Source organism: Oncorhynchus tshawytscha, linkage group LG05 (genome assembly GCF_018296145.1).
Source record: "Oncorhynchus tshawytscha isolate Ot180627B linkage group LG05, Otsh_v2.0, whole genome shotgun sequence".
In the NCBI taxonomy this organism is placed as follows: Eukaryota; Metazoa; Chordata; class Actinopteri; order Salmoniformes; family Salmonidae; genus Oncorhynchus; species Oncorhynchus tshawytscha.
In genome coordinates, this window is record NC_056433.1 from 10,502,136 (window position 1) to 10,529,015 (window position 26,880).

At 41.3% G+C, this 26,880-nt stretch overlaps 3 protein-coding genes across 10 annotated transcripts; all 3 read left to right on the forward strand.

Moving 5' to 3' along the window:
• The first annotated feature begins 78 nt into the window (after positions 1–78).
• LOC112249903 (coiled-coil domain-containing protein 9) lies at positions 79–16,612 on the forward strand. 7 transcript variants are annotated; one of them, XM_042321454.1, is made up of 7 exons: positions 4,218–4,757; positions 4,981–5,141; positions 5,317–5,415; positions 5,706–5,864; positions 6,286–6,430; positions 9,714–9,826; positions 15,896–16,022. In XM_042321454.1, the coding sequence occupies exons 1-6, from the start codon at positions 4,739–4,741 to the stop codon at positions 9,821–9,823; spliced, it is 693 nt and encodes a 230-aa protein (XP_042177388.1). In that variant the 5' UTR covers positions 4,218–4,738; the 3' UTR covers positions 9,824–9,826; positions 15,896–16,022. The 7 variants fall into 7 exon arrangements, with proteins under 7 accessions (XP_024275392.1, XP_042177388.1, XP_024275393.1 ...); XM_024419625.2 differs by having other exon boundaries at positions 4,225–4,757; positions 6,286–6,435; XM_024419624.2 differs by lacking the exons at positions 4,218–4,757; positions 9,714–9,826 and adding an exon at positions 79–3,112 and having other exon boundaries at positions 6,286–6,435; positions 15,896–16,612.
• Positions 16,613–20,453: 3,841 nt separating this feature from the next.
• On the forward strand, positions 20,454–21,660 carry LOC121838657 (complement C1q-like protein 2). 2 transcript variants are annotated; one of them, XM_042321455.1, is made up of 3 exons: positions 20,454–20,655; positions 21,005–21,142; positions 21,279–21,660. In XM_042321455.1, exons 1-3 carry the CDS (start codon positions 20,466–20,468, stop codon positions 21,569–21,571), a joined length of 621 nt encoding a protein of 206 aa, XP_042177389.1. In that variant the 5' UTR covers positions 20,454–20,465; the 3' UTR covers positions 21,572–21,660. The 2 variants fall into 2 exon arrangements, with proteins under 2 accessions (XP_042177389.1, XP_042177390.1); XM_042321456.1 differs by having other exon boundaries at positions 20,454–20,643.
• Positions 21,661–25,626: 3,966 nt separating this feature from the next.
• On the forward strand, positions 25,627–26,880 carry LOC112249904 (complement C1q-like protein 2). Its single transcript, XM_024419626.2, has 3 exons — positions 25,627–25,816; positions 26,225–26,362; positions 26,499–26,880. Exons 1-3 carry the CDS (start codon positions 25,639–25,641, stop codon positions 26,789–26,791), a joined length of 609 nt encoding a protein of 202 aa, XP_024275394.2. The 5' UTR covers positions 25,627–25,638; the 3' UTR covers positions 26,792–26,880.

A 26,880-nucleotide genomic window follows, 5' to 3' on the forward strand; every position in this document is an offset into this window, starting at 1 on the left:
CACTCAGACCACTCCCAGACAGTCCTAGCAAATTTCTTGCTTGAGAAATTCCTCTTTGCTAAGAAGCTATTTTTGTTTATTTTTGACCATTTTAATTGAAAATAATCACAGTAAGGTACTTAATTGTTACCCAGAAATGATTTGATATTGAGATAAAAACAGCTGCATTGGACCTTTAAACCCCAAATGATAGTTTTGAAGGTAGATTTATTTTCTACCAGAGTTGATACACATGACTACAACTCATATCAGATATGAACACTTTTTTTTTCTTCATGAAAGTTGCTTTTTAAGTGGAAAGTTCAATAGCTGTGAGAACTTCAGATTGTAAATAGGACACACAAAAAACACTAGAATGCTTTACTCTTGACAACGGTTATCACCTAATTCCATATGAAATCTTTCATGCCACCAAGGCAAGATCATGCACTCGCTCTTTTGCTTAATCAATTATTTCACCTGTTTACTATGCAATGTTGGGCTATTCGCTTTTCAAACAGACTTCGATTCAAAGCATTTCTATTGTTGTTATACAGTAATGACTTATCACTGTGTGAGAAAACAGTTATGATGTCTACATTGATTCTTATTCAGTTTTCCTGGTAAGGTAGGAGTATTGTATATTACCTATACAATTAGCAACATAACTTCGACCCGGTGACTATAGGACAGTAATTTGGCTTTATAGACAATCAAAAATTTTAATATATCATTTTTTGCACACTGTACACAGACTAAAACTATGTCTGAATCCACTCTTGGGAACTTTTATTTGCTAATCGATGACTTCATTCATGTTACATTTGCTTTCTCTTCAGCTTGGATAGATTTAGTCGGAAGCTTCCTTTAACATTTTCTGTTGTTTGAACTTTTGTTTGATTGCATTACACAGCCAATATTAAGCTTTGTCCTACATTGGTAGTGTTATATTGTGGGGAGTTACTTGAGCAGTATGACTCCTGCATGTTGGACAATGTCACACATGTTGCTATTGTGAAATGCTAATCCTTTTGTTTGTTGCACTGCAGAGAGAACATACTCCTTTCAAACATCTTGAAACGACATGCAGTAGTGTGGAAGCTGGTAAAGCCTCTTAAAGTAGCTATCCGGTGTTTCCAAATTTCTATGAAATATGATCTATAATTACTTACTATAGCTAGGTTTCCATCTAATGGTGACAGATTTCCATGTGAATATTCTAAAAAAATTGCATAAAAACAAAATGCGCATTTTTCCACCAGAGATGTTGCAGATTAAAGGCTATGCGCGTAAAAAATAGCTTTTGCGTTTAAATTCCCATGTACCGACAACAAAAAATACAAGTTAAATGGGTTTCCATCACATTCAACTCTTTTTATGGTTTTCTCACCCCCAAAAAAATGTAATTATGTTCCCAGTCCGGCATTGGCAGTGCGCTCCAGCCAACAGTGCACAGATACAGTACTGTTGGCTAGAGCGCACTTCTAGCCTACATCAGGGATCATCATCTAGATTCAGCCATGGACTGATTCTTTCTTTCCTTTTCTTGAGTGGATGGTCAGGTGGCCAGAACATAATTACAAATAATTTGTCAACTGCAAATTGACCTCAAGAAGCCCAAACTATATAATATTTAACTAAAACAGAATCATTTCAAACCTTGCTTACCTTTGTATACCATCACATACTGTATATCTCTCGATTTACAAATCTAAAATCACTTGGAGCTGATTTGCTGGTGTTTGTACAGTCTTTTTTGACCAACAATAACATTTAAAAAATATATATATATATACAAATTTTCACAGAAAACTTGGGTCAAATTTGTCCCCCAGGCTGCCAGTTGGGGAACCCTAGTCTACACGATGACATTATTATTAAAAGCGTTTCCACTGACATTTCTCACATAATACATTTTACAGACACAAAAGAAGATCCCACCTTGTCTACTGTATTTTGTTTTGTCGACATTTGGAAAGTTTACCGAAAACCTTTCAGTTTCCATCAGGCCTGTCATTTAATATCTGACATATACTTTACTCGCATAAAAAAAGGTTAGTTGGAAACCTGGTTAATATGAGTGAAATATCTTTCTTGAAAAAAAAAAAAGTATAAAAAAAGTTAAAAAGCAGCTTTTCTGTGTTTGAATGGTGTGGGTGTACACCGGTCGATAAAAATATCCGTGACAAGTAAACAGCTGATTGGCCAGCTCAGCCAATGAGTCAGTGGACGGATTCGATTATACTGACCAGCCGGGTACCTGGCAAAGAAAGGCACATTCTATCATCGGGCGAAAGAGGGGAGGGAAGAGCGCCCTTCTCAAACGGAAAAGTAATCTACGTCGCTCGGTCATTTTGTCAACAAGGCAGCATGGTGCATCGTCCAGAAACATACATATATATTCCATAAAACAAAATGTTAGAATTTACTCATTGTCATTGGGAAGGCAGATAAAGCTCAAAAGCAATCACTTTTGCATTTGAAAAAAAAGCAATCACTTTCGCATTTGAAAACACAGAGTCCTACTCATTACTCCACGTGCTCCTACGTCACACCTAGCTCATGCCTGAAGGCAGCCCAGTTTCAAAATGAATGCAATCAACTTTCACCCGGTGCAAAACATGCCTACATGGGCAAAATGAATCAAACCCCTCATTGAGACGTCTTGGCCAAAAACTTTGGCCACAAATACAAGTATAGAATGAGTCAACAACATTATTTGGGTATGAGTTATCAATTATTTTAAGCCATCATAATGTAGGCCTACAACATGACCATGTACAGATGTAGGATCTTAATTTGATCACTTGTTGCTGAGAATATTAATGAATTGTAAATTTACTGAAAACCCACACTAACACATATTAACAGAAATGGAATTTTCATGTAGCCTATTTTTGGCCAGCGAATAGCCTAACCACATATCAAGAAACGTGTTAAAATACTTTAGCTGCAGGATTATCTTTGCTATATAGGTCAAATTTAAGATCCTACATCTGTATGGAGGTTGTATTTTAGTAACCTAAACAGGAGTGACATCCCTTCAGGGGGTAAATTAAGAATTATTAATGAGCAAGCAAGCTAATTTCTGTATATGATCTACTACTCAGGGCCCTATCCAATCAAAAGCAAGGTAAAACAAATTGAAATTATCCTTTTTTTCTTCAGACAGTAACTGTACCTTGGTTGTGAGGAACAAGAAAATAACATGGTTGTTAGGGAGAAAAATGTTTTTCTTTCATTAAGTATATTAGAGTGAGATGAGTTTGAAAACCAAACCGGTGTTAAACAAAAGCATAAGTCATTCGTAATTTCTGTGTTTTTACTGCTGCAATTTAAATTTGTTATTGCTTTTTAGAACCGTTAAAGTAATGCAAAATGGGTACGAAAATGTGTTGGTATGCATACAATCTGGTAACTCATGTCACCTCAAGTGAGGCTTTTATAGAGTTAACCCACTTGGGAGAGATTGTAAGGAGTCTACCTTGGTAAGGGTTGTAGTATTTTATATTTAATGAAGGAAAAATATACAAAGGCTGTTTACACAGGAAGACTAATTCAGATTTTATATTTTGACAAATCAGATAAGATCTTTTGCCAATAATTGGGCAAAAGACCAGAATTGGGTCACCTGTGTAAACACAGCCATAGAGCTATGTTCATTTGCATTGCAAATCGTATATGATGAGTGATTTTGCTTTAACTACACACACAGCCAAACTAGGACTAGCTCCTATGGTCTGCACCTGACATCAATCCAATATATTTATCGGAGGGAGCACTGATTTGTTCTCTAAACCACACACAGGGCAGAAAACAAAGGCAGCATTTACACATGCCGCCAAATCTTTTCACCCCATAATTGGTCTCTTAACCAATCAAAACAGCTCTTTTGCCAATAATTGGGCATATATCAGAATTGGGTGGCTTGTGTAAATGCAACCATAGAGCCATGTTCATTTGCATTGTAAATTGTATATGATGAGTGGTTTTGCTGTAACTACACTGTCGATATGAGACATTTTTAGGCTAAACAATAGTTGGTCATTATACAGCAATTGATTGCATGAAATGAAAAATTAAATAAACAAGATTGATAATAAAGATGTTCACCAACCAAGTGTGGTGTTTTGCAAACTTATTTGATCTATCACCATGCTGGTAGGTAGCTAGAGAAGGCTTGGCCTACTGTGTTAGATTTGACTAGGTGGTAAACAACTACGGTCCAAAGTGACTTTTCGTAGCAGGTTGGAGAATTTATGCAGCGGGTTAGGATAATTAGGTTAAGGTTAGGAAAGGTTTGCAAAAATGCTAAAATTCTCCCCCAACATGCAACTTTGGACGTCTCTTTGGCTGCGTTAACACAGACAGACGAATTTGGATCTTCTTTATTTTACCACTAATTGGTCTTTTGATCAATTAGATCAGCTCTAATGCCAATAATTGGGCAAAAGATCAGAATTAGGCTGGCTGTGTAAATGCGGCCTTTGACATAAACTGTATCCCATCTAGCCAATCGCATCAACAAAAAAAATTGAGAACAAATCTGAATGGCTAAAATACCAATTAGTGGGAAAAAAAGATCAGAATTGCAGCCTGTTGGCCAGGTTGGTTAGATAATTGATTACTGGTAGTTGCTTGTTTGTACCTCGTGCTCTGACTCAAACTCAACTCACAAAATATTGCTATCCGCGGTTAGCAGCTAGCAAAAAGGCGGAGAAAGTGTGCGCGCCAAAGTGTTTTTGTTTACAAATTCGCCATGGCCCAAAGTATTGAAGGTAAGTTACAAGTAAATGTAGTTTCTACAAACAGTTTTGGCTAGATAGTGAATTTACTCCTTCAGTTTCTCACACCCTAGTTATATGCGTTGGCTAAACTGACTTTAGTAAGCTATTTAGCTGTGCACACTTATTTACTCAATATTTCAGTTTCAAACGAAATACTGTAGTCACACAATTATCCAACCGTCTCACTATGTTTTGCAAACTTGTTGGTCTGCAGGTGACAGGCGCAGGTCGGGTCAGACTGGGAAAAGTCTATGCCAATGCCAGAGTCCCCATGACAACGATAATGTGATCATGCACGACCCTGAATGCAACGCCATACTGGAACTAGATTCTTCAGAATCGTCTGAGGAATCTTCAGAAGAAGAAATTGTGAAGGCAAAGCTTTGATTTAGTTATTGCCGGTGTTCTAGCAAACTCGCCTAGTTCCCTGCTCAGGAGAATGGCACAGGGGGCCGATGGTGGTGGATCTCTCATTCAAAGTGCTTTGCCTTACGTTAATTTTTCTAAGATGCTATACTTGTTAATAAACCCATTGCTTTCCCCTTGCTAGTGTTCTACAGAGCCGGAGGTTGTAGGCCCAGCCATGGAGCTGGAAAGGAGGATTGAGGAGATGAGGAGGCGAAATGAGGCTTTGCTGAAAAGGTTCAAAGTAAGTCTATCAGTAGCTAGTGCAGCGTCCTGACTGAAACTGATATCATACAAAGGTAAACACTATATGCTATTTTGAAACGGTTTAGGTAAGGAATTTGAAACTGAAGCCTTGTGTAAATGGTGTATTTTTAGTAGAGGCTTTGTTACCTAAAAAGCAGAATGCAAATGGTCACTGAATTGGATACCTTTACATTTTCCTCATGTCTTTGGCTGCATTGAGGCCTCAGCTATGCCAGAGTCACCTCAGAGTCACCTCACCTAAGTCACATGACATGTCATTCTTCATAGGAAGTTGAGGAGGACAGGAGAAGGGCTGAGTGTAAGGGGGCAGCCCTGCTGCCCAAAAGCACCAAACTGGTCAAAACCAGTTATTCAGCTCATACCACTGATGTATCGGACCAGTGGGAGAGCCTCACCATCACCGTAATGAACCAGGTGACAACCCAGGTGTTTCCTGTGCAGCCCGCTTGGGGGAGACATTGCACTTCTCACTTGCTAATTGACTGCAAGGAAACATAAGAAAGCAGTATCCTGAGTCATGAAATTAATTGGTTAATTGAAATGCATCAAATGGACTGAAAGATTCCTAAAGTTGACCTGGATTCATCCAGTTGATCGCACCCCGACCCCCGCTGATAAATAATACAGGATAACTTGTAGTCATCCAGTTGATCGCACCCCCACCCCTACTGATAAATAATACAGGATAACTTGTAGTTACAGTATCAACATTGCTGTTCCCATTATCTCTATTGATGGGGTGACATTGCAGGTGACATACAGTTTTCCCTCTGAAAAAATGAATAATGCTTTTTATTAATTCAATGCACCATCTAATATCCCCTCTCCTATGTGTCATATGGAGAAGGACACCCGTTTGGTGGCAAGGCGGTCTAATGGAGGCAGAAGGCAGCCCAAATCACGGAGGTTGGAGGACCGCCTGGAAAAGAGATGTGGGGACGAGAAAAACATTTTGGAGGAAAGGCAACTGATAATCTGCACTATAGACAACGGTGAGGTAAGTGCTTTTACCAACACGGGTCAGAACTGTCCACTATGACACGGACTCTGCTGTCATTGACAAGGGTTTAAACGTTAAAAGTGTGATTTTTGGTGTTGCTCAAGAAACATACAGGCAATAAGGAAGGTCCATCCCCACTCTTGAGTAGGAAATTACCCTTGAAAAAGAGGCTGACTTATGTGAGGTTAACATCAATGTTTGTCATTTTGAGTGTTGGTAAAGCTTAGCGGTTCTTCTAATGTGTCTCTGGAAATGTAGATGAATGCGGCGTTAAACCTTTTCATGCGACCCTGTCTGCTGAAACATGAACATGTTCGTCAGCTTTCAGTGCAAAGCTCAAACTGAAGTGATTTTCACAGCACCTATCTGGTAGATATATATATTTTTTTTGTCATATTAACGTCATATCCCTCTTGAACCAGCGTGCCATTGAGCTACATGGGTCGTGTCCCAATCCAATAGACCTAGCTTCCTTTCCCCTGTGGGAAATGTTATGCAAGGAAAGATTTACCCCCATTAACTGATATTTCAGACTCTCGACCATGTTCTACTCATGTTTCTATAACAGCTGTCTTTGATCCCCATGGAATGCTGAGAAACCACTCGCAGGCAGAGCACAGTGCCCTGTAGGCTGCCAAGTGCAATGAAAGCAGCATGTCATCCACTAGGCCGAACTGCATGGCACGCTATCTCATGCTAACTGGTAGGAGCTAGTGCTCTGCCATGTAGTCTACTGTATGGGAGGCTACTATAGGGCCTACAGCTATATCATAGGGCCAGCAGTTGTATACACTACTGTGGAACCCACTGTACATCGGTTGTATCCAGTGTGTAGTCCTGTTGAGAATTTGAACTTTATATTGGTTTTATAGGCAGCTGGTGGTGCTCTTGGCACTTAACATTGTATGGGGAATACTCTCCTCATCCACCACTAATGTGATGTACCTACCTGGATGAGGCCATGGCAGCCATTTTGTGGCAGAAAACATTCCACCACACATCAGGATGGTGTTTATTAGGGCACAGTGTGGCAAATTGTTTTGCAATGGGGAAACTATTGGACAAGATCACAGTACGTCCCCCGTTTTACTTTTTTTTTTTTTGCGTTTTCTGCCATTTTTATCCTTTTTGAGCACGGCCCAGACCAGGCCACACAGAACATAAATGTCCCACTTTTAGACACTTTAGTAACTGGCTGTGACAGTGGAATCGGGCTGGAATGGAAGTTCAGGGGTGGATGCCAATCTGACCTCTAATTATTCAACTGCAGCAGAGTTTCTATTTATTCCCCATGGGGATTGTTGTTGGACTAGTTGAATAGAGCCCTGTGAAGGTATGTTACCGCCATCATCTGTTATTGTGAAATGTGTTGTCGAAGGGTCGTCCTTGATTAACACAGTAGGCCTAGTGTTTGATGGTGTACTCTGTTCTCTTTCAATATGATGCGATATAGGAAGGATGAATGAATCATCCGGGTGGTGATGAATTAAGGTTGTCCTGTCTACATTTTTGACATTGGTACACTGTTGTTGTTCCTGGGCTGTGGTTCCGACCTTGTCCACTTGAGTGTGCTGTTGCACACGGAGCATGTTTCTCCACTACTTGTTTGTTGGAATTAGGCCAGGGCTATTCTACTGTTATGTATTGACCCATGTATTAGTCATGTTAATTTACCCATGTAGCAGCTTTTTAGTGAAGTTTTATTTTATTTATTGAATTCTACTTTTCAATTGTTAAAGTGCATGATCGGAAGCTATTAAATGTCACCAATTGGACCAACAACTAGTGCCTCTTGCGTTCTGTTGGGCAGCTGTGGAGCCCTCTCCACAAAAAAAAAGCATCAAAGCTGCTACGTCACATTTCTCCCCCACTGAGACTGAAGTCTCTCTCAGTTTCCTGAGCGATTACAATTAGGCCTGATTACACCCACCGGTCAAGACATGATGCAGAATTCACTGCTGGCCATAATCTGCTGACTGATTTACACTTGTATAAATGTGCGTAGACCATACATGTCACACTAGGCCTAGCAGTGTTCACTTTAATTTTATAGTGCATACCCTGTTACTATAATGGGCCTATATCATGCCAAGTTCAGAGTGGTGTTGATAGAATCATTGTAAGATTTCCATGTATTGCATACTGTTGAATCCATAGGCTAAGTCTACTACTGTATGTGTTGTCTGAGTGTTGGGTCGTTCTGAATAAACCTCTCGGTTATACGGCACCAGCAACGTAGAGGGCTGTCTACCAACTTTTGATGTTTGGGCAAATCTTTGTGAGGGCCGAATCCTAACTTGAGATATATGTGTGTAATTCCAAGCCCACGTGTAGGCTAAATCATGCATGGATATCAATGGAAGATGTCTCATGTTAGGCTTGAGGCCTATGATCACAGGTCGATTGGAGGGAACGGCCAGGCTCTGATGGACAGCAAATCATCCTGTAGCGAAGGCCAACTGTTTTCATTTGGTAGGTGCTGAGCTTTCTCATTGGTGCGTTGCTTTGCATACTGACATCAAGCAAATTCCCACACTGCACACCACATGCTGTAGCTACCCATAGGGGAAGGGGATACCTAGTCAATTGCGCAACTAATTGCATTCAACTGAAATGTGTCTTCTGCATTTAACCCAACCTCTCTGAATCGAAGAGGTGCGGGAGGCTGCCTTAATCAACATCCACGTCATCGGCTCCTGGGAAGCAGTTGTTGGGGCTATACTGCCTTTCTCAAGGGCAGAACGGCAGATTTTTCACCTTGTCGGCTCGGGATTAAAAACCAGCGACCTTTCGGTTGCTGACCCAACGCTCCTAACTGCTAGGTACCTGCTGCCTAGTCTTCCAGTCATTGCGCTAGTTAACATTGGCTCGCGAAACTACCTCGAACTTGGTGTCTTAATAAAACAGTTTTGTACCACCAACAATTTATTTTTTGGCGGGGGGATAGGAATCTCTGTTCATGTCTTACGATAAACTTGGGCAAGTACATTTGATTCCCCACTAAGTTAAATACATCTTTGAATTCTGTTTTGTCTGTATTCCTGCTTCATCATTCTGCCCCCACACCCAGCCTGCAAATGGAGATGAATTATGGGGTATGACAGGGCCACCCTAGTCTCCGGGGATTGTGAATAACGGGCGCTCGCATGTGCACAAACACACTCTCTGGTGTTTCTTGGGAACGAATGACACTACCCCTGTTGTGACGATCAATCGAAGGTGTGACACACACAAATGGAAGCGCACGGCACCAATTCTGCCTTTATATTCTACAGGTTATGCAACAGGGGCGTTGTCTGCCTCTACGGACACCGCGCACACACACCGCGACCCAGGAGAAAGAGGGAAATTGAAAGCACTAGTTTCTGTGGAGGCCTGGGAGTGAGAGGTAATCTGCTGACTGTCCCTAGGGCTGGGCAATATCGTATATACTGGTATGGGTTCACATACTGGTATAACTATTTGGTAAATAAATGAAGTCTAACAAATTGGACTAATTCACTGTCAGTTTTGTTCTCGTCTGGTTGAGTATAAAACTGAGTGGGGAACCCAGTAAAGCCCTATAATTGGTCCATGCCCTACACGTAAAACGTACTTAAGAACTTCACAAACATGAAATACCGCCATACCATCAAATGTTGTGATTTTTCTGGCCATATCGCCCAGCCTCAAGTGTCCCTCGTGCTGTCCCCCAGCACTAATGGAAAATACCTGTCGTTTCCCCCCCAAAATCTCAGGAGATGGGCCGCACATCATGCAATGACCTCTCAGCATTTCTCCTCTCTCTCCCTCCATGATTTTCTCGATACATTCCAGATGTCTCCCTAGCCCTCCTCTCAATGGCTTTCTTTTCTCCCTGTGAAGTCCTCCTTAAACTAAAATATGACAACTTTTTAGCTGTTACAAAAGAGGGAAGTGAAAGGGATTTGCTATCCGAACATCAGGGCTGCAAGCGTTCACCCAGGGGGAAAATAACAATGTTGTAGCTAGAGCCAAACCGATTCCTCTGGCCACATGTCAAAGGCTTGTCTGCTCTACGTTCTGTTTCTATCTGAACGCCCTACTGAAGACTAACCAGCTGTGTTCCCTGCCTGTGTCACAGCCCCTCCACCCCTCTTTCCTTAGGGATAAGAGGGGGAAATATCTACTCTTTCCCAGCCGCCGACTCTTATCTCCCAGGCACTGAGCCCTAGACCAGTGGTTTTTAAACCTGTCGTCTGGGACCCTGAGACGTTTCACAATTTTTTTTTTTTGTCGCCCTTAACTAGGTCACTTGATTGTCCTATTCAAGGGCTTGATTACAGTAGTTGTCAAGTTGAATCATGTGTGCTAGCTGTGGCATAGTTAAAATATGTTGAACGGCTCAGGATACCCAAGGAGAGGTTTGAATACCCCTGTCCTAGACCAGTGCTTACAGTCCCAGTTAATCATCCATGACTAGGGTTGTGTTCATTAAGGCTCGCAAAAGATAACATTTTTAAAATACTTCACAACATAAAAGTAGGTATTCCTTATTGGGCAAACCCTGGTAGTCCCTCCCAGTTTCAATCCGTTTTCTTCCATTTGATGTCCAATGAACACAACCCAGGCTGTGGGGGATTTTATGGTTGGTATCAGAGGATATATTTGTCCTTGTTACCAAATTACTAACCCCTCAAATATAATTTTTCACATGCTTGGTAAACCGGTGTAGACTAATAGTGAAATGCTTACTGACAGACTCTTCTAACAATGTAGAGAAATAATAGAAAAATAACACAAGGAGAACACAAATAATACAAGGAACAAGTTATCAATTCACAATAATAACTTTGCTATATACACAGGGTACCAGCCCACACAACGCCTCGATAGCGCAGTCTACGCCGAGTGTCGGGACTTTGGGCCTGGTCCAGGAATAATTATTTTGCCTCCGACTCATTGACGTAAAATCCATGTCCAAATCGAGGTTAATAAAAAATAGCATTTTACATATACTAATTCATTTAGTTAAGGCCCGCAGGAGATTAATTGGCCTGAAGGCCAATTTTTAGGCCATAACTATCTGGCTGTGTGCATTTTTATGGACGAGGATGCATTTCAAAAGATTTTTAGGAAACCAAACATCGTATTAGAGTACAAATTATTTTATTAATTCATCATAGTCAGCCATATCATTAAGAACCTTCCTTTTCATCTTGAGACACAATGTGCGAGCTCTTTTTCCTCAGTGCATAACTCTGCAGAGAGAAGAGGGGAGACATATGTGAGAACTCGGACAAGGTTTTAATAAACAGCTAATGGTATCTATACTAAATCGATAAATTACATTCAAAATCAATGCTAAATGTTGTCTAGTCTTTTTTTTGGGATGTCGGTTAGGGTAAGTGACCTGTGACTCTGTCGTAGGAATACTGTGCAGGTTGAGGATACTGTAGGCATTCTGCTGCTTTCTGGATATTCTCCAGCTCTGACTCCGGCAGTGTCCTGGGGCGGCAGGGTAGCCTAGTGGTTAGAGCATTGGACTAGTAACCGGAAGGTTGCAAGTTCAAACCCCCGAGCTGACACGGTACAAATCTGTTGTTCTGCCCCTGAACGAGGCAGTTAACCCACTAGGCTGTCATTGTAAATAAGAAGTTGTTCTTAACTGACTTGCCTAGTTAAATAAAAAAACAGAAACTTGTTGGTTACATGACTTGACTTCAAGGTTTCCAAAAGCTTTTGGGTAAATGTGTTGGGTTCTCAGAAGCACACCGATACCAAAGATATAGGAAGACTGAATATGAACTCCAGCCATGGTGCTATTGTCTCATCATGGACTTCAGTCCAGGCTTGAATGAAGTTTCCTGTGGAAGTCGCATTACTGTCTACGTAAGAAAACAAAACGCACCACTCATTTCTATTTGATTAATCTGGCATAGGCTGTTGAATTGAAGCAGGCCAGCCAGTCGACAATGTTTGCCTCACGTGGATGGTGTTTTGGGAAAAAGATATTTTGGAAAAGGTCATGTCAGAGGCGTGGAAGCATTTTCCATCACTGGCAGAGGAAAGGAGATGATTGTTAGATACTTTTGTTAGATCTGTAGAATGTCTCTTCATAGCCACCGTCCAATGATACATGACAAGTCATTAGTGACAAGGCTGTGGAGGGTTACTATCGCTTACATCATGCTTCCCTCTTTGAAAAACAGTCTCTTTGTGATGTGGGAAATATTTAAATCCAGGAGCTGTTAGTCTTTCTCACCGCGTTGAACATGTCATGGTCTGCATAACCCTCATTGAAGATCCAAAGATCTGTGGGGAAATGATATTGGTCTGTCATTTCCTTTTAATACTGTTATCATTTTAGTTTTATTTGTCTGTGGCGCATTGTGCCCGAGGGCCGACGCTGTATTCTGTCTATCAGCACAAAAGTTAACGTCAAATGCATTTTGAAGGTAGATTCAGGTTACAAATTGGAAAGGGGGGGGATTCCTGTGTGTGTGTGTGTATACAGTGGGGCAAAAAAGTATTTAGTCGGCCACCAATTGTGCAAGTTCTCCCACTTAAAAAGATGAGAGGCCTGTAATTTTCATCATAGGTACACTTCAACTATGACAGACAAAATGAGGAAAATCCAGAAAATCACATTGTAGGATTTTTAATGAATTTATTGTACTTCTTGGCAAAAGAGCAATTTTTCAAGCAAGAATTTTGTTTGGATTGTCGGAGTCGGCCTACCTGGTTAAATAAAGGTAAAATAAATGATTCCCACAGTTCTCAATTTGGCTGGATGTCCTTTTGGGTGGTGGACCATCCTTGATACACACGGGGAACTGAGTGTGGAAAAATCCAGCAGCATTGCAGTTCTTGACACAAACCGGTGCGCCTGGCACCTACTAACATACCCTGTTCAAAAGGCACGGCACACCTACACAGTCCATGCCTCCAAGGCGTTTTCACGCTCAACAGTTTCCTTTGTGTCTCAAGAATGGACATCCAGCCAACTTAACACAACTGTGGGAAGCATTGGAGTCAACATGGACCAGCGTCCCTGTGGAATGCTTTGGACACATTGTACACTCCATGCCTCGCCGAATTGAGGCTGTTCAGAGGGCAAAAGTGGGTGCAACTAAATATTACGGTGTTCATAATGTCTTGTACACCGTATATGAGAACTGTAGATGTTTGAGCAACATCAGCAAAACTACAAACGGGTGTTGTACTGACCAGCAACGGTAGTGGTGCACACAGAGCTAACATGAATAATATGTCAATCTCTTCTGGCTCAAAGTGGCGGAGGGATTGACTTCACGTCTTGTATTTGTGAGCGGTATTGACTTGTTGAATGCACCGAGCTGACGCTTTTGGAACTGCTGGTACACAGCTCGGACACCCATGCATGCATACCCCACGACATGCCACAAGAGGTCTCTTCAGTGCCCAAGTCCAGAACAGACTATGGGAGGTGCACAGTACTACATAGAGCCATGACAACATGGAACTCTATTCCACATCAAGTAACTCATGCCAACAGTAAAATGTAAATATACAAAAATACACCTTATGGAACAGCGAGACTGTGAAGCAACACTCATGCATTCAAACGCACCATACACAAATGTAGACATTGATTTTGTGGTAGTAGAGGCCTGAGGGCACACTTAATATGTTGTGATATCTGTGAATGTATTGTAATGTTTACTTATTATGTATATCTGCCTTAATTTTGCTGGACCCCAGGAAGAGTAGCTGCTACAAACTCCCAGGTGCTGTTGTCTACTGTGAGCAAGCTTCTCCAACCTACCTCAGCCTCCTCAGAACGGTGCCATCAATACCTGTGCTTCTTTCAAATGTTAATATTGGAAATGACAACATCCTGTCCTCATCAGCCCCTGTAGGGGATCTACCCAGTTCCTCTGATCCCTGAGTCAAGGATCTCCTCCACAGTTACTGCAGCTGATGTAACAAGCTGGTTAGGACAATGAGGCTCACCACTTGCTCACTAGACCCTATCCCTGCTTACCTGCTCTGGTGCCTTCACAGAAATCAACCAGTCCCTCACCACTGTATGTGTCCCATCTCAGCTCAAACACGCCACAGTCACACCAGTAGTTAAACTGTCCAGTGAAATCATTTTCTGCCCTTACCCCAAACAGTTGTTGAATTGTCCTTTTACTTATAGTTGTGGCCAAAGCATACAGTGCATTCGGAAAGTATTCAGACCCCTTTTTTCCACATTGTTACATTACAGCCTTATTCTAAAATGAATTAAGTAAATAAAAATCCTCAGCAATCTACACACATACCCCATAATGACAGTGAAAACAGGTTTTTAGAAATTTATATTTTTTAAAACACTGTTGCACCCATTTTTTTTAATACTTTTTTAAAATTATTTTTTATTTTTTTATGCTTTAAATTTGCTTGGAACATGACATCATCCTCTTGGCTTACACAGGCCCGTAGGTGATTGGTCCAGAAGCTTTCATTGATTTTTTTTTTTTTTTTTTTTTTTTTCCCACTTAAATTCTCAGGTGGAGATAAGGAGCCTAGGGGAGACATGGGCTCAGTAGTGCACACACGTGATCTAGCATGCCAATCAATCCACAGCTGGTGTTTTAGTTGTATAGGCTTTGTCCTCTTTGCTATCTTGCCAGTCACAACTTTTTCAAATTGTTGTTTGTAACTGGCTGTTTTTTAGAAGCAGTTAGCCACGATAGCTAGCATGCTAATATTAGCTAACTTAGCTAGCTCGCTAGCCAACAAGAAAGCAAGTCAAAGTAGAATCTTCACTAGTCTTTCCATTGCCTTCAATTTTAAATCTTGTGGTTTTGTAGCTGAAAGTTGAATGTCAAGAGGAAACCTAGTTAGCTGTTGTTGAGTTATGTGTGAGGTCCATAATTGTTGGCACTCTTGACAAAGATGAGCTAAAAAATACATTTTAATGCAAATGCTGAGATGTATTGTATTCTCAAAGTATATTTTAGACCAATACAATTGCTCAGATTTTGTTGAACAAGTAATAAGATTGGGGGTCAAAATGATTCTAGCACCATCCCCTTGTGAGGAAAATGACAGCCTTTTTCTAAAATGTTTTGAGATTACAAAACACGTTGGGGGGGGTCTTAGCTCATTCCTCCACACAAACCCTTTCTAGGTCCTTTATCCTTTGTCTGCGCTTATGGAATTCCTCAATTCAAACCACAGGTTTTTAATGGAATTCAAGTCCGCAGACTTAGACAGCTATTGCAAAATGTTTTTTTTTAACCATTTCTTTGTATATTTTGGTGTTGTTTTGCTGGTAGAGCCACTTGTGGCCAAGTATCAGCTTCCTGACAGAGGCAACCAGGGTTTTGGCTAAACTGGTACTTGTTAAGGTCAACGGCATCAAGTACTTTACCAAGGGCCACAAGACCATTTGGAAGCGAAATAGCAGCGTAACATCAGAGTTCTTCAATTGGCTCCTATTTCTAAGTAATCTCTCTTTATCTCCCAGGATGCAGGAGACTACTGCACTGACCACAGTGGCAGCACATCGGACGTAGAGAGGCGAGAGTACCTACGCTGGAAGAGACGCAACCGCTCGATTGTGGAACTGCTCGACCAACACCAGGACAACCTGGCAGTACACCTCCAGAGCAGCAAGGAGCAGATGGAACTGCTCGACCAGGACGACCTGGCAGTACACCTCCAGAGCAGCAGGGAGCAGCGTAAGAAGGCCCGTTAGCTGGACAATGACACAATTCTCATTTTCTTGTTCAGTCAACCACTGTTTGTATTTGTGCATGTTTACTGGTGTATTGCACTTTATTTCTTGATATTTTCACTGTGAATGTTACATTTTTCTGTACTTTATAAATGAGCAACCACAAGCTTTGTTCTTCTTTCCTCACACTTTCTCTGACAGAGAGTAGAGGGAGAATAAAGTTAACACTCAATGTACTTGACTTCCCTAAATTCTTATTCTAGCATGATGCCCAGAGGAGATGTACCACCATGGTCCTTGATTAAAAGTTGTCTTTACTCTGGGTTTTATATCCAAACCGTAACTTCGTTTGTACACTGATATGGTTCTGTTTATGTGTAATGAACTGTTCCCTGAATTCCCCTGTTCTAAATGTTATTTTTGTCTGCGTAGCTGATGTGCAATTTGATACAGGGAGGAGACTTCCTGAATGTGTTCCAATATAAATGTTTGTTCTGTTTGCTTCCATTTTGGTTCTTAAATGGTTTACTAAAAAGAATACTCACCTGGAGAACAGCTACTGAAGTTTACCGACTCGTGATAGGTACAATATATGCCATTGACCCATTTTTGATTGAAACCTCTTAAGGTACATTTTCATTGGTATAGTGGAAGCAATTTAGTGGTCCGCATTACGACAGAGTGGCTGTTCCGATGTCGTTTGACCAGATCAATGGGGCCTGCGTCACTAGATACGTTTGACACAAATCCTAAGTATCTATATTAGCATTTTTCATACATCCCCAGGGAAACCACCAAAGCATGGATTTCTGTTTTACCTTGTCCATAGACTGCTTACAGGGTAAGGAAACAAAGTTATTTGGGAGAACTATACCATTTAATGGATCCGGGTGGATAGGTACTGTATTGACAAGTTGCTTTTTATATGCCATCTCTGGTTAATGCTTCTCAATTAAAATTATTTGAACACCAAACTACGTTGACCCTCTAAGCGAGTTGGTGAGTTTTTTTTTTTTTTTGCGTTGTCAGTTTGTCCTCTTGGCCGACCGTCTCTGCCAGCTCTGCACCAAGAAATTTCAGATATGGAAATACAGTATATTGCAACCTAATAAGTACACTCAATTGGGACTAGTACCTACGTGCATAATACAGTTTAGAATAGCCTAGGTTATTCACAACTTTCCCAAGTCACAGCATGCATGTAGTTATTAAACCAACAGATTATGATGTGGGAGGAAGCAAATTAATTCCCAGAAGAGCTTGTTCTCAGACAATGCATTGTGGATGGTTTGGCAGGGGAGTATTTTTACTATGGGATTGGAATTTCTCGCCATATTTGGGAGTAGTAAAGATGACAAAACCTTGTGTTAAATCTTCAACCAAAATCCTGTTGAAAAAGGAGACTACAACATGACTGACTAAAGTGTTGGTATGTTTTATATCAAGGTCAAATGTCTCTTTAAATCACAATTCCATTTGTCTTATGACAGGTCATTGTCTGGCTTTGAATAACTTCTTGTTATACTTCATGAGGTATGAAGAGTCTTTGTCTGTTGGAAATAGAATAAGCCTGCCTCTGAATTGTTTTGGCCAATGTTGACCTTGGGGCTTCATTGAATTGTTTACCCCCAGGCTTAGAATAGGCCCAAACATCTTAACAAATATACATCAAACAACTCTACTTGGCGTCTCTGGGTTAGTCTTCATGACACAAGTGTGAGTGTAAATTGTTCACGTCTGTAGAAATTGGCATCAATCACTGAACCGGGCTCTGTGTTGTCCCGGTCTCACATGGTATGTAGTACACTGATTGAAAGCATGGATCCTATAGCCACACGTCATCCTTTTGAGTGGTTCAGTGTTCCCTAGTGGCATGCAGGGACAGCCCTTGAGACCTTGGCTGGTGGTGGTGGATGTCCTCTAGCTGTGTGCTTGTGTGGGGCTTTGTGTATTTTGGGATTTTGATGACTATAAGTCATTTCGTTTTCACTTCGACACCTGCAGAGATTAGGGCCCTGAAGGGGACAAACGCCTCTGCTGCTAACACTGTCCACTCTCAATATTATCAGGCTTACGTAAAACCCACCCAATGATTCAAAAGTGATTGCAAAGACCTAGGTGTCCTGATCCTCTTTGCCTCAGTCGACCTACTCTGAATCCATGTATGTATTGGCATCTTTTCACTTGCTGTGCAGACGAAACCATTGCTAGTGGGACACGATGCTCTTAGGGACTCATGAGGTTGTTCTGGTTGCTTCTCTCCTAGTTGTGTACTGTTTGCTGTTAGAATCTATGCTAACAGCATGTCTATAAACATGGTATTGCTAATGGATTAGGGTTAAATGGGTGAACAGGGGCAAGTGTTACTGAGTGGACCGTCCTGGCTAAGTAAATGTAGTAAGAAGTGGCAGTTGCATCACTTGGGGTCCACTCCAAGGAGATACTAGGAGTTGGAAGAGACTGGGCGCCATGGCAATTTTCATTTAGTGTCTTTGACTGGTCAGTCCTTGAGTAAACATTCCTAAACCTTGGAAGAGTCATGCAAGGATGAGGAACCATTTTTTATTATCTGAGAATGTTTTACATCTTATCTGGTTCATAGTCGCCTATCTAATCTACAATCAGTCAGATAAAACCATTACTTATTACTTGAGACGGGACAAACACTTTTTTTTCTGTGGTTAACTTCCTCGTAATATGGTTACATGTTTCTAATGTCCAGTGAGGAGTCCAATGGCTGCTCAGGGGGTGGGGACACAGACCAAAAACACTCACTTGCAGGTGTCTTTGCTGCACTGGTGAGAGGGGTCTACTACTTCACCTTCACTTGCAATTCTGGGACTACAGGAAAAGGGAATGCGGCCCTGTTGAAGAATGGCCAAAATATGGCTGCAGTGATTGAAAATGGTCATGTTGACAGCATGCGGTCAAATAGTGTAATACTGCAGTTAGATGAAGGTGATCATGTTAACATTATCCTCTGGATTGACAACAGCATCTATGATAATGGATACAGGAGCACATTCACTGGTGTCCTGCTCTTTCCAATGTGAGGAGAGCATACCATTTGCTTTTTGTATGTTTAATGATTGTAAAGTTTTGTAGGAATGTATGTACTATAATCAAACACTGATGCTTGTCTTCCTTCAGGAAATACTGCAGGTGCATTTCTCCAACGTTTATGCAAACAGGATTCTGAAGGTTTTACAAATGTATGATTTATAAAGATTCTTAATCACCAATACAGTAAAACTGGTTTATCAGATGTCACAGATGCATAGGAACCCCCACTAAGATATCCAGCACTAACTACAGTGAGCCTGAGCACACTGTACTAGAGCATATGTGTAAGGACCGACGCCAGAGATGAGAAGCAGGTACGGGGAGTCAACATTTAATCAGGAACAAACAGGTAACAGGACAGGAACAGTATCAGCACACGGGTAAACAAAGATAAATGACAATCAATGCAGAAGCAGGGAACAGTTGGGCACCAGACAGATATAGGGAAGGTAATGACATAAGTGATTGAGTCTAGGTGAGTCCAATAATTGCTGATGCGCGTGACGGGGGGAAGGCAGGTGTGCGTAATGATGATGGCAGGAGTGAGAAGTTCTGGTGAGCCTGGTGCCCTCGAGCGCCAGGGGGGAAGAGCAGGCGTGACAATATGTTTAGTTGAATTTAATTTATTTCGCTTATGTAACCAAGGAGCCTCAGAAACTGAATGTACCATACATACTGCAGTGTCACAGAAAACAGTTTTGTTAACATAACCTGGTTTAATAAAATCATTTTTGTTCTGTTCTGGAAAATAAAACAAATATAAGGATCCAACCTAGCCATGTCTCTATAATGTTGTTTTATTTGTTTAAACATTGGTGATAGAGAAACAAGTGTGTTTCTTGTTATCATCAATATCTGCTATTTCAAGGTTTTGTCAGTTGACCATACGGGTATTATGTTTAGTTATTTTTTTCCTTTACTTCTATAGATAAAACATAGACATACATTTCATGGGAATATTGTGGAATGCTCCTTTAATCAAAATATGCTTTTATGTCTTTGATGTTTTATTACCGTAAAAAGTGAAGGGTCGGATTGATGTCATTTATTGACACACAGAGTTGAGTGAACTTTGCTGATACCAGGGTTGCAAAATTCTGGTAATTACGGCAAAATTCCCAGGTGGTCCAGAAATCCCGGTTGGAGGAGTCCAGGATTTCCTGCTTATTCCCATCTGATTCCAGGAATCTTCCAACCAGGATTTCTGCAATAGCTGGGGAATTTTGAAAAGTTGCCTGAATTTTGAAACCCTGGTTACATTTTAAATAAACCAATCCATATATATCTAACTCAACATATGAGGAGAAGTCAGACATCTCAGCAAACCTCTCCCACTCGGTTCGTTGAAAGCCCTGCGATGGAGTCTGTTTTGGCTGTGGTGGTGTTGCTTTGCTGTTGTGTGGTTGAGACTCAGACGGAGAGTGAGGTTGACGGGCTGCTGAGGGAACTGACAGCCCGGGTGGAGAAACTGGAGAGTGAGTATAATGGTAATGTTGGCCATTACTTATCATTGTCCCTAGACTTCGCTTCTTTATGTGTGTCAGTATTCCTACGGGTGTGCAGGAACAGTGTATATATAAATGTGTGTGTGTGTGTGTGTGTGTGTGTGTGTGTGTGTGTGTGTGTGTGTGTGTGTGTGTGTGTGTGTGTGTGTGTGTGTGTGTGTGTGTGTGTGTGTGTGTGTGTGTACACTCATGCATGATGGAGGTTGCTGTTCATCATGCTCTGTCATTATTTCACAGTATCTTTGGAAAGAAGTGCAAAAGTTCAGGCTGTCAAACTATCTGGCTTCAAACGTTTGATGTGTAGTAATCTGAACATAATGTCTTTTTACAGGCAAACCAAAAGTGGCCTTCTCCGCTTCACTTAGGGTCAGTGATGAACATTATCACTTAGGACCTTTCGACAAGAACACCACCGTGGTGTATAAAAAGGTCACTACAAACATTGGTGAAGCATATAACCCAGATACAGGTATTTACCCACTAGATAAGACTCTCAGTCTCTTGCACCTTTATGTATTTTACTGAGGTGTCTTTATGTCCATATTCTGTTGTGTCATAATCACACAAAGTTGTTTTTGTCCACCTTGCTTTCCCACCTGATGCAGGTGTCTTTACTGCACCTGTGAGAGGGGCCTACTACTTCACATTCACTTGCAATGTTGGGAATTCAGGGAAGGCGAATGCAGCGTTGCTAAAGAACGATGTGAAAATGGCTGCCGTCTATGAATATGCCAACCCAAAATCCGGTATTTACCACAGCGGGGCCAATGGAGTCACACTAGACCTAGTGGAAGGAGACAAAGTCTATGTGGTTCTCTGGAGTGGCAGTAGCATGTTTGACAACAGCAGAATTAGCATGTTCAGTGGTTACCTTCTATTTCCTAGCGATAATAAGTAATAGTAAACGGCTGATATTTACACGGCATGACTTAGCAAGAAATGGAAATGCTTATTTCAACGTTTCATTAAAGGAATAATCCACTCAAACTGTCTTCTGGTGTTTTTTTCATTAGTCCACTGTTGATACAGTCCCAAAATGTTTTGCGCTGCTGGTATGAACTGGTAAAACCAACATAGCAGTAGTTGGTTGGACTTGACGCACCGGGGCTGCTTGTACACAACCTAAAGCCTGTCTGGCCTCACGTTGTATGAGACTGTGATCCATCACCAGGAAGACAAAATGTCAGGGGAGAGGACTAACAAATCATCTCCAACATCTCCTGAAAACAGAAAGGTTGGACTGTTGGCCATGGGGCTAACAACCCCAACCCGCAAAAACAAATCACAATTCTACAATTGGATGCAAAAATCTCCCAGTGTCCCAGACTTGTATGAGCACCATCAGTGAAAGCCTACGGGTAACTAGTGACTGACTAATGGGAGCACTGAACAACAAAAACAAACTGCACTTTGGCTTTTGTGATATTTGAACAATGTTTGAGTCCAAAAAGCTGGCACGGGTTTCCAACAAAATGAGGAGATACAAGCTACAGATCCTGGAGGTGAGTGAAGTCAGGTGGACTAGCTCTGAATCCACGAGGACCAGCGCTGGAGAAACAGTACCACACGCTGGTGTCGGTGGTGGACAAAGTACCCAGTTGTCATACTTGAGTAAAAGTAAAGGTACCTTAATAGAAAATGACTCAAGTGAAAGTGAGTCACCCAGTAAAATTCTACTTGAGTAAAAGGATTTGGTATTAGATATACTTAAGTATCAAAAGTAAAAGTGTTAATCATTTCACATTCCTTATATTAAGCAAACCAGACGGAACCATTTTCTTTTTTTAAGGATAGCCAGTGGCACACATCAACACTCAGAAACTGAATGTACCATACATACTGCAGTCTCACAGAAACCAGTTTTGTCCACATGACCTGATTAAATAAAGTGCTTTTTGTTCTGTTCTGGAAAATAAAACAAAAATAAGGATCCTACCTACCCATGTCTCAAGAATGTTTTTAACATTTTTTTTTAAATATTGGTGATAGAACCATTTTGACTGACTAAAGTGTTGGTATGTTTTATATCAAGGTCAAATGTCTCTTTAAATCACAATTCCATTTGTCTTATGACAGGTCATTGTCTGGCTTTGAATAACTTCTTGTTATACTTCATGAGGTGTGAAGTCACTTAACATGAAGAGTCTTTGTCTGTTGGAAATAGAATAAGCCTGCCTCTGAATTGTTTTGGCCAATGTTGACCTTGGGGCTTCATTGAATTGTTTACCCCCAGGCTTAGAATAGGCCCAAACATCTTAACAAATATACATCAAACAACTCTACTTGGCGTCTCTGGGTTAGTCTTCATGACACAAGTGTGAGTGTAAATTGTTCACGTCTGTAGAAATTGGCATCAATCACTGAACCGGGCTCTGTGTTGTCCCGGTCTCACATGGTATGTAGTACACTGATTGAAAACATGGATCCTATAGCCACATGTCATCCTTTTTGAGTGGTTCAGTGTTCCCTAGTGGCATGCAGGGACAGCCCTTGAGACCTTGGCTGGTGGTGGTGGATGTCCTCTAGCTGTGTGCTTGTGTGGGGCTTTGTGTATATTGGGATTTTGATGACTATAAGTCATTTCGTTTTCACTTCGACACCTGCAGAGATTAGGGCCCTGAAGGGGACAAACGTCTCTGCTGCTAACACTGTCCACTCTCAATATTATCAGGCTTACGTAAAACCCACCCAATGATTCAAAAGTGATTGCAAAGACCTAGGTGTCCTGATCCTCTTTGCCTCAGTCGACCTACTCTGAATCCATGTATGTATTGGCATCTTTTCACTTGCTGTGCAGACGAAACCATTGCTAGTGGGACACGATGCTCTTAGGGACTCATGAGGTTGTTCTGGTTGCTTCTCTCCTAGTTGTGTACTGTTTGCTGTTAGAATCTATGCTAACAGCATGTCTATAAACATGGTATTGCTAATGGATTAGGGTTAAATGGGTGAACAGGGGCAAGTGTTACTGAGTGGACCGTCCTGGCTAAGTAAATGTAGTAAGAAGTGGCAGTTGCATCACTTGGGGTCCACTCCAAGGAGATACTAGGAGTTGGAAGAGACTGGGCGCCATGGCAATTTTCCTTTAGTGTCTTTGACTGGTCAGTCCTTGAGTAAACATTCCTAAACCTTGGAAGAGTCATGCAAGGATGAGGAACCATTTTTTATTATCTGAGAATGTTTTACATCTTATCTGGTTCATAGTCGCCTATCTAATCTACAATCAGTCAGATAAAACCATTACTTATTACTTGAGACGGACAAACACTTTTTTTCTGTGGTTAACTTCCTCGTAATATGGTTACATGTTTCTAATGACCAGTGAGGAGTCCAATGGCTGCTCAGGGGTGGGGACACAGACCAAAAACACTCACTTGCAGGTGTCTTTGCTGCACTGGTGAGAGGGGTCTACTACTTCACGTTCACTTGCAATTCTGGGACTACAGGAAAAGGGAATGCGGCCCTGTTGAAGAATGGCCAAAATATGGCTGCAGTGATTGAAAATGGTCATGTTGACAGCATGCGGTCAAATAGTGTAATACTGCAGTTAGATGAAGGTGATCATGTTAACATTATCCTCTGGATTGACAACAGCATCTATGATAATGGATACAGGAGCACATTCACTGGTGTCCTGCTCTTTCCAATGTGAGGAGAGCATACCATTTGCTTTTTGTATGTTTAATGATTGTAAAGTTTTGTAGGAATGTATGTACTATAATCAAACACTGATGCTTGTCTTCCTTCAGGAAATACTGCAGGTGCATTTCTCCAACGTTTATGCAAACAGGATTCTGAAGGTTTTACAAATGTATGATTTATAAAGATTCTTAATCACCAATACAGTAAAACTGGTTTATCAGATGTCACAGATGCATAGGAACCCCCCACTAAGATATCCAGCACTAACTACAGTGAGCCTGAGCACACTGTACTAGAGCATATGTGTAAGGACCGACGCCAGAGATGAGAAGCAGGTACGGGGAGTCAACATTTAATCAGGAACAAACAGGTAACAGGACAGGAACAGTATCAGCACACGGGTAAACAAAGATAAATGACAATCAATGCAGAAGCAGGGAACAGTTGGGCACCAGACAGATATAGGGAAGGTAATGACATAAGTGATTGAGTCTAGGTGAGTCCAATAATTGCTGATGCGCGTGACGGGGGGAAGGCAGGTGTGCGTAATGATGATGGCAGGAGTGAGAAGTTCTGGTGAGCCTGGTGCCCTCGAGCGCCAGGGGGGAAGAGCAGGCGTGACAATATAATATGTTTAGTTGAATTTAATTTATTTCGCTTATGTAACCAAGGAGCCTCAGAAACTGAATGTACCATACATACTGCAGTGTCACAGAAAACAGTTTTGTTAACATAACCTGGTTTAATAAAATCATTTTTGTTCTGTTCTGGAAAATAAAACAAATATAAGGATCCAACCTAGCCATGTCTCTATAATGTTGTTTTATTTGTTTAAACATTGGTGATAGAGAAACAAGTGTGTTTCTTGTTATCATCAATATCTGCTATTTCAAGGTTTTGTCAGTTGACCATACGGGTATTATGTTTAGTTATTTTTTTCCTTTACTTCTATAGATAAAACATAGACATACATTTCATGGGAATATTGTGGAATGCTCCTTTAATCAAAATATGCTTTTATGTCTTTGATGTTTTATTACCGTAAAAAGTGAAGGGTCGGATTGATGTCATTTATTGACACACAGAGTTGAGTGAACTTTGCTGATACCAGGGTTGCAAAATTCTGGTAATTACGGCAAAATTCCCAGGTGGTCCAGAAATCCCGGTTGGAGGAGTCCAGGATTTCCTGCTTATTCCCATCTGATTCCAGGAATCTTCCAACCAGGATTTCTGCAATAGCTGGGGAATTTTGAAAAGTTGCCTGAATTTTGAAACCCTGGTTACATTTTAAATAAACCAATCCATATATATCTAACTCAACATATGAGGAGAAGTCAGACATCTCAGCAAACCTCTCCCACTCGGTTCGTTGAAAGCCCTGCGATGGAGTCTGTTTTGGCTGTGGTGGTGTTGCTTTGCTGTTGTGTGGTTGAGACTCAGACGGAGAGTGAGGTTGACGGGCTGCTGAGGGAACTGACAGCCCGGGTGGAGAAACTGGAGAGTGAGTATAATGGTAATGTTGGCCATTACTTATCATTGTCCCTAGACTTCGCTTCTTTATGTGTGTCAGTATTCCTACGGGTGTGCAGGAACAGTGTATATATATATGTGTGTGTGTGTGTGTGTGTGTGTGTGTGTGTGTGTGTGTGTGTGTGTGTGTGTGTGTGTGTGTGTGTGTGTGTGTGTGTGTGTGTGTGTGTGTGTGTGTGTGTGTGTGTGTGTGTGTGTGTGTGTGTGTGTGTGTGTGTGTGTGTGTGTGTGTACACTCATGCATGATGGAAGTTGCTGTTCATCATGCTCTGTCATTATTTCACAGTATCTTTGGAAAGAAGTGCAAAAGTTCAGGCTGTCAAACTATCTGGCTTCAAACGTTTGATGTGTAGTAATCTGAACATAATGTCTTTTACAGGCAAACCAAAAGTGGCCTTCTCCGCTTCACTTAGGGTCAGTGATGAACATTATCACTTAGGACCTTTCGACAAGAACACCACCGTGGTGTATAAAAAGGTCATTACAAACATTGGTGAAGCATATAACCCAGATACAGGTATTTACCCACTAGATAAGACTCTCAGTCTCTTGCACCTTTATGTATTTTACTGAGGTGTCTTTATGTCCATATTCTGTTGTGTCATAATCACACAAAGTTGTTTTTGTCCACCTTGCTTTCCCACCTGATGCAGGTGTCTTTACTGCACCTGTGAGAGGGGCCTACTACTTCACATTCACTTGCAATGTTGGGAATTCAGGGAAGGCGAATGCAGCGTTGCTAAAGAACGATGTGAAAATGGCTGCCGTCTATGAATATGCCAACCCAAAATCCGGTATTTACCACAGCGGGGCCAATGGAGTCACACTAGACCTAGTGGAAGGAGACAAAGTCTATGTGGTTCTCTGGAGTGGCAGTAGCATGTTTGACAACAGCAGAATTAGCATGTTCAGTGGTTACCTTCTATTTCCTAGCGATAATAAGTAATAGTAAACGGCTGATATTTACACGGCATGACTTAGCAAGAAATGGAAATGCTTATTTCAACGTTTCATTAAAGGAATAATCCACTCAAA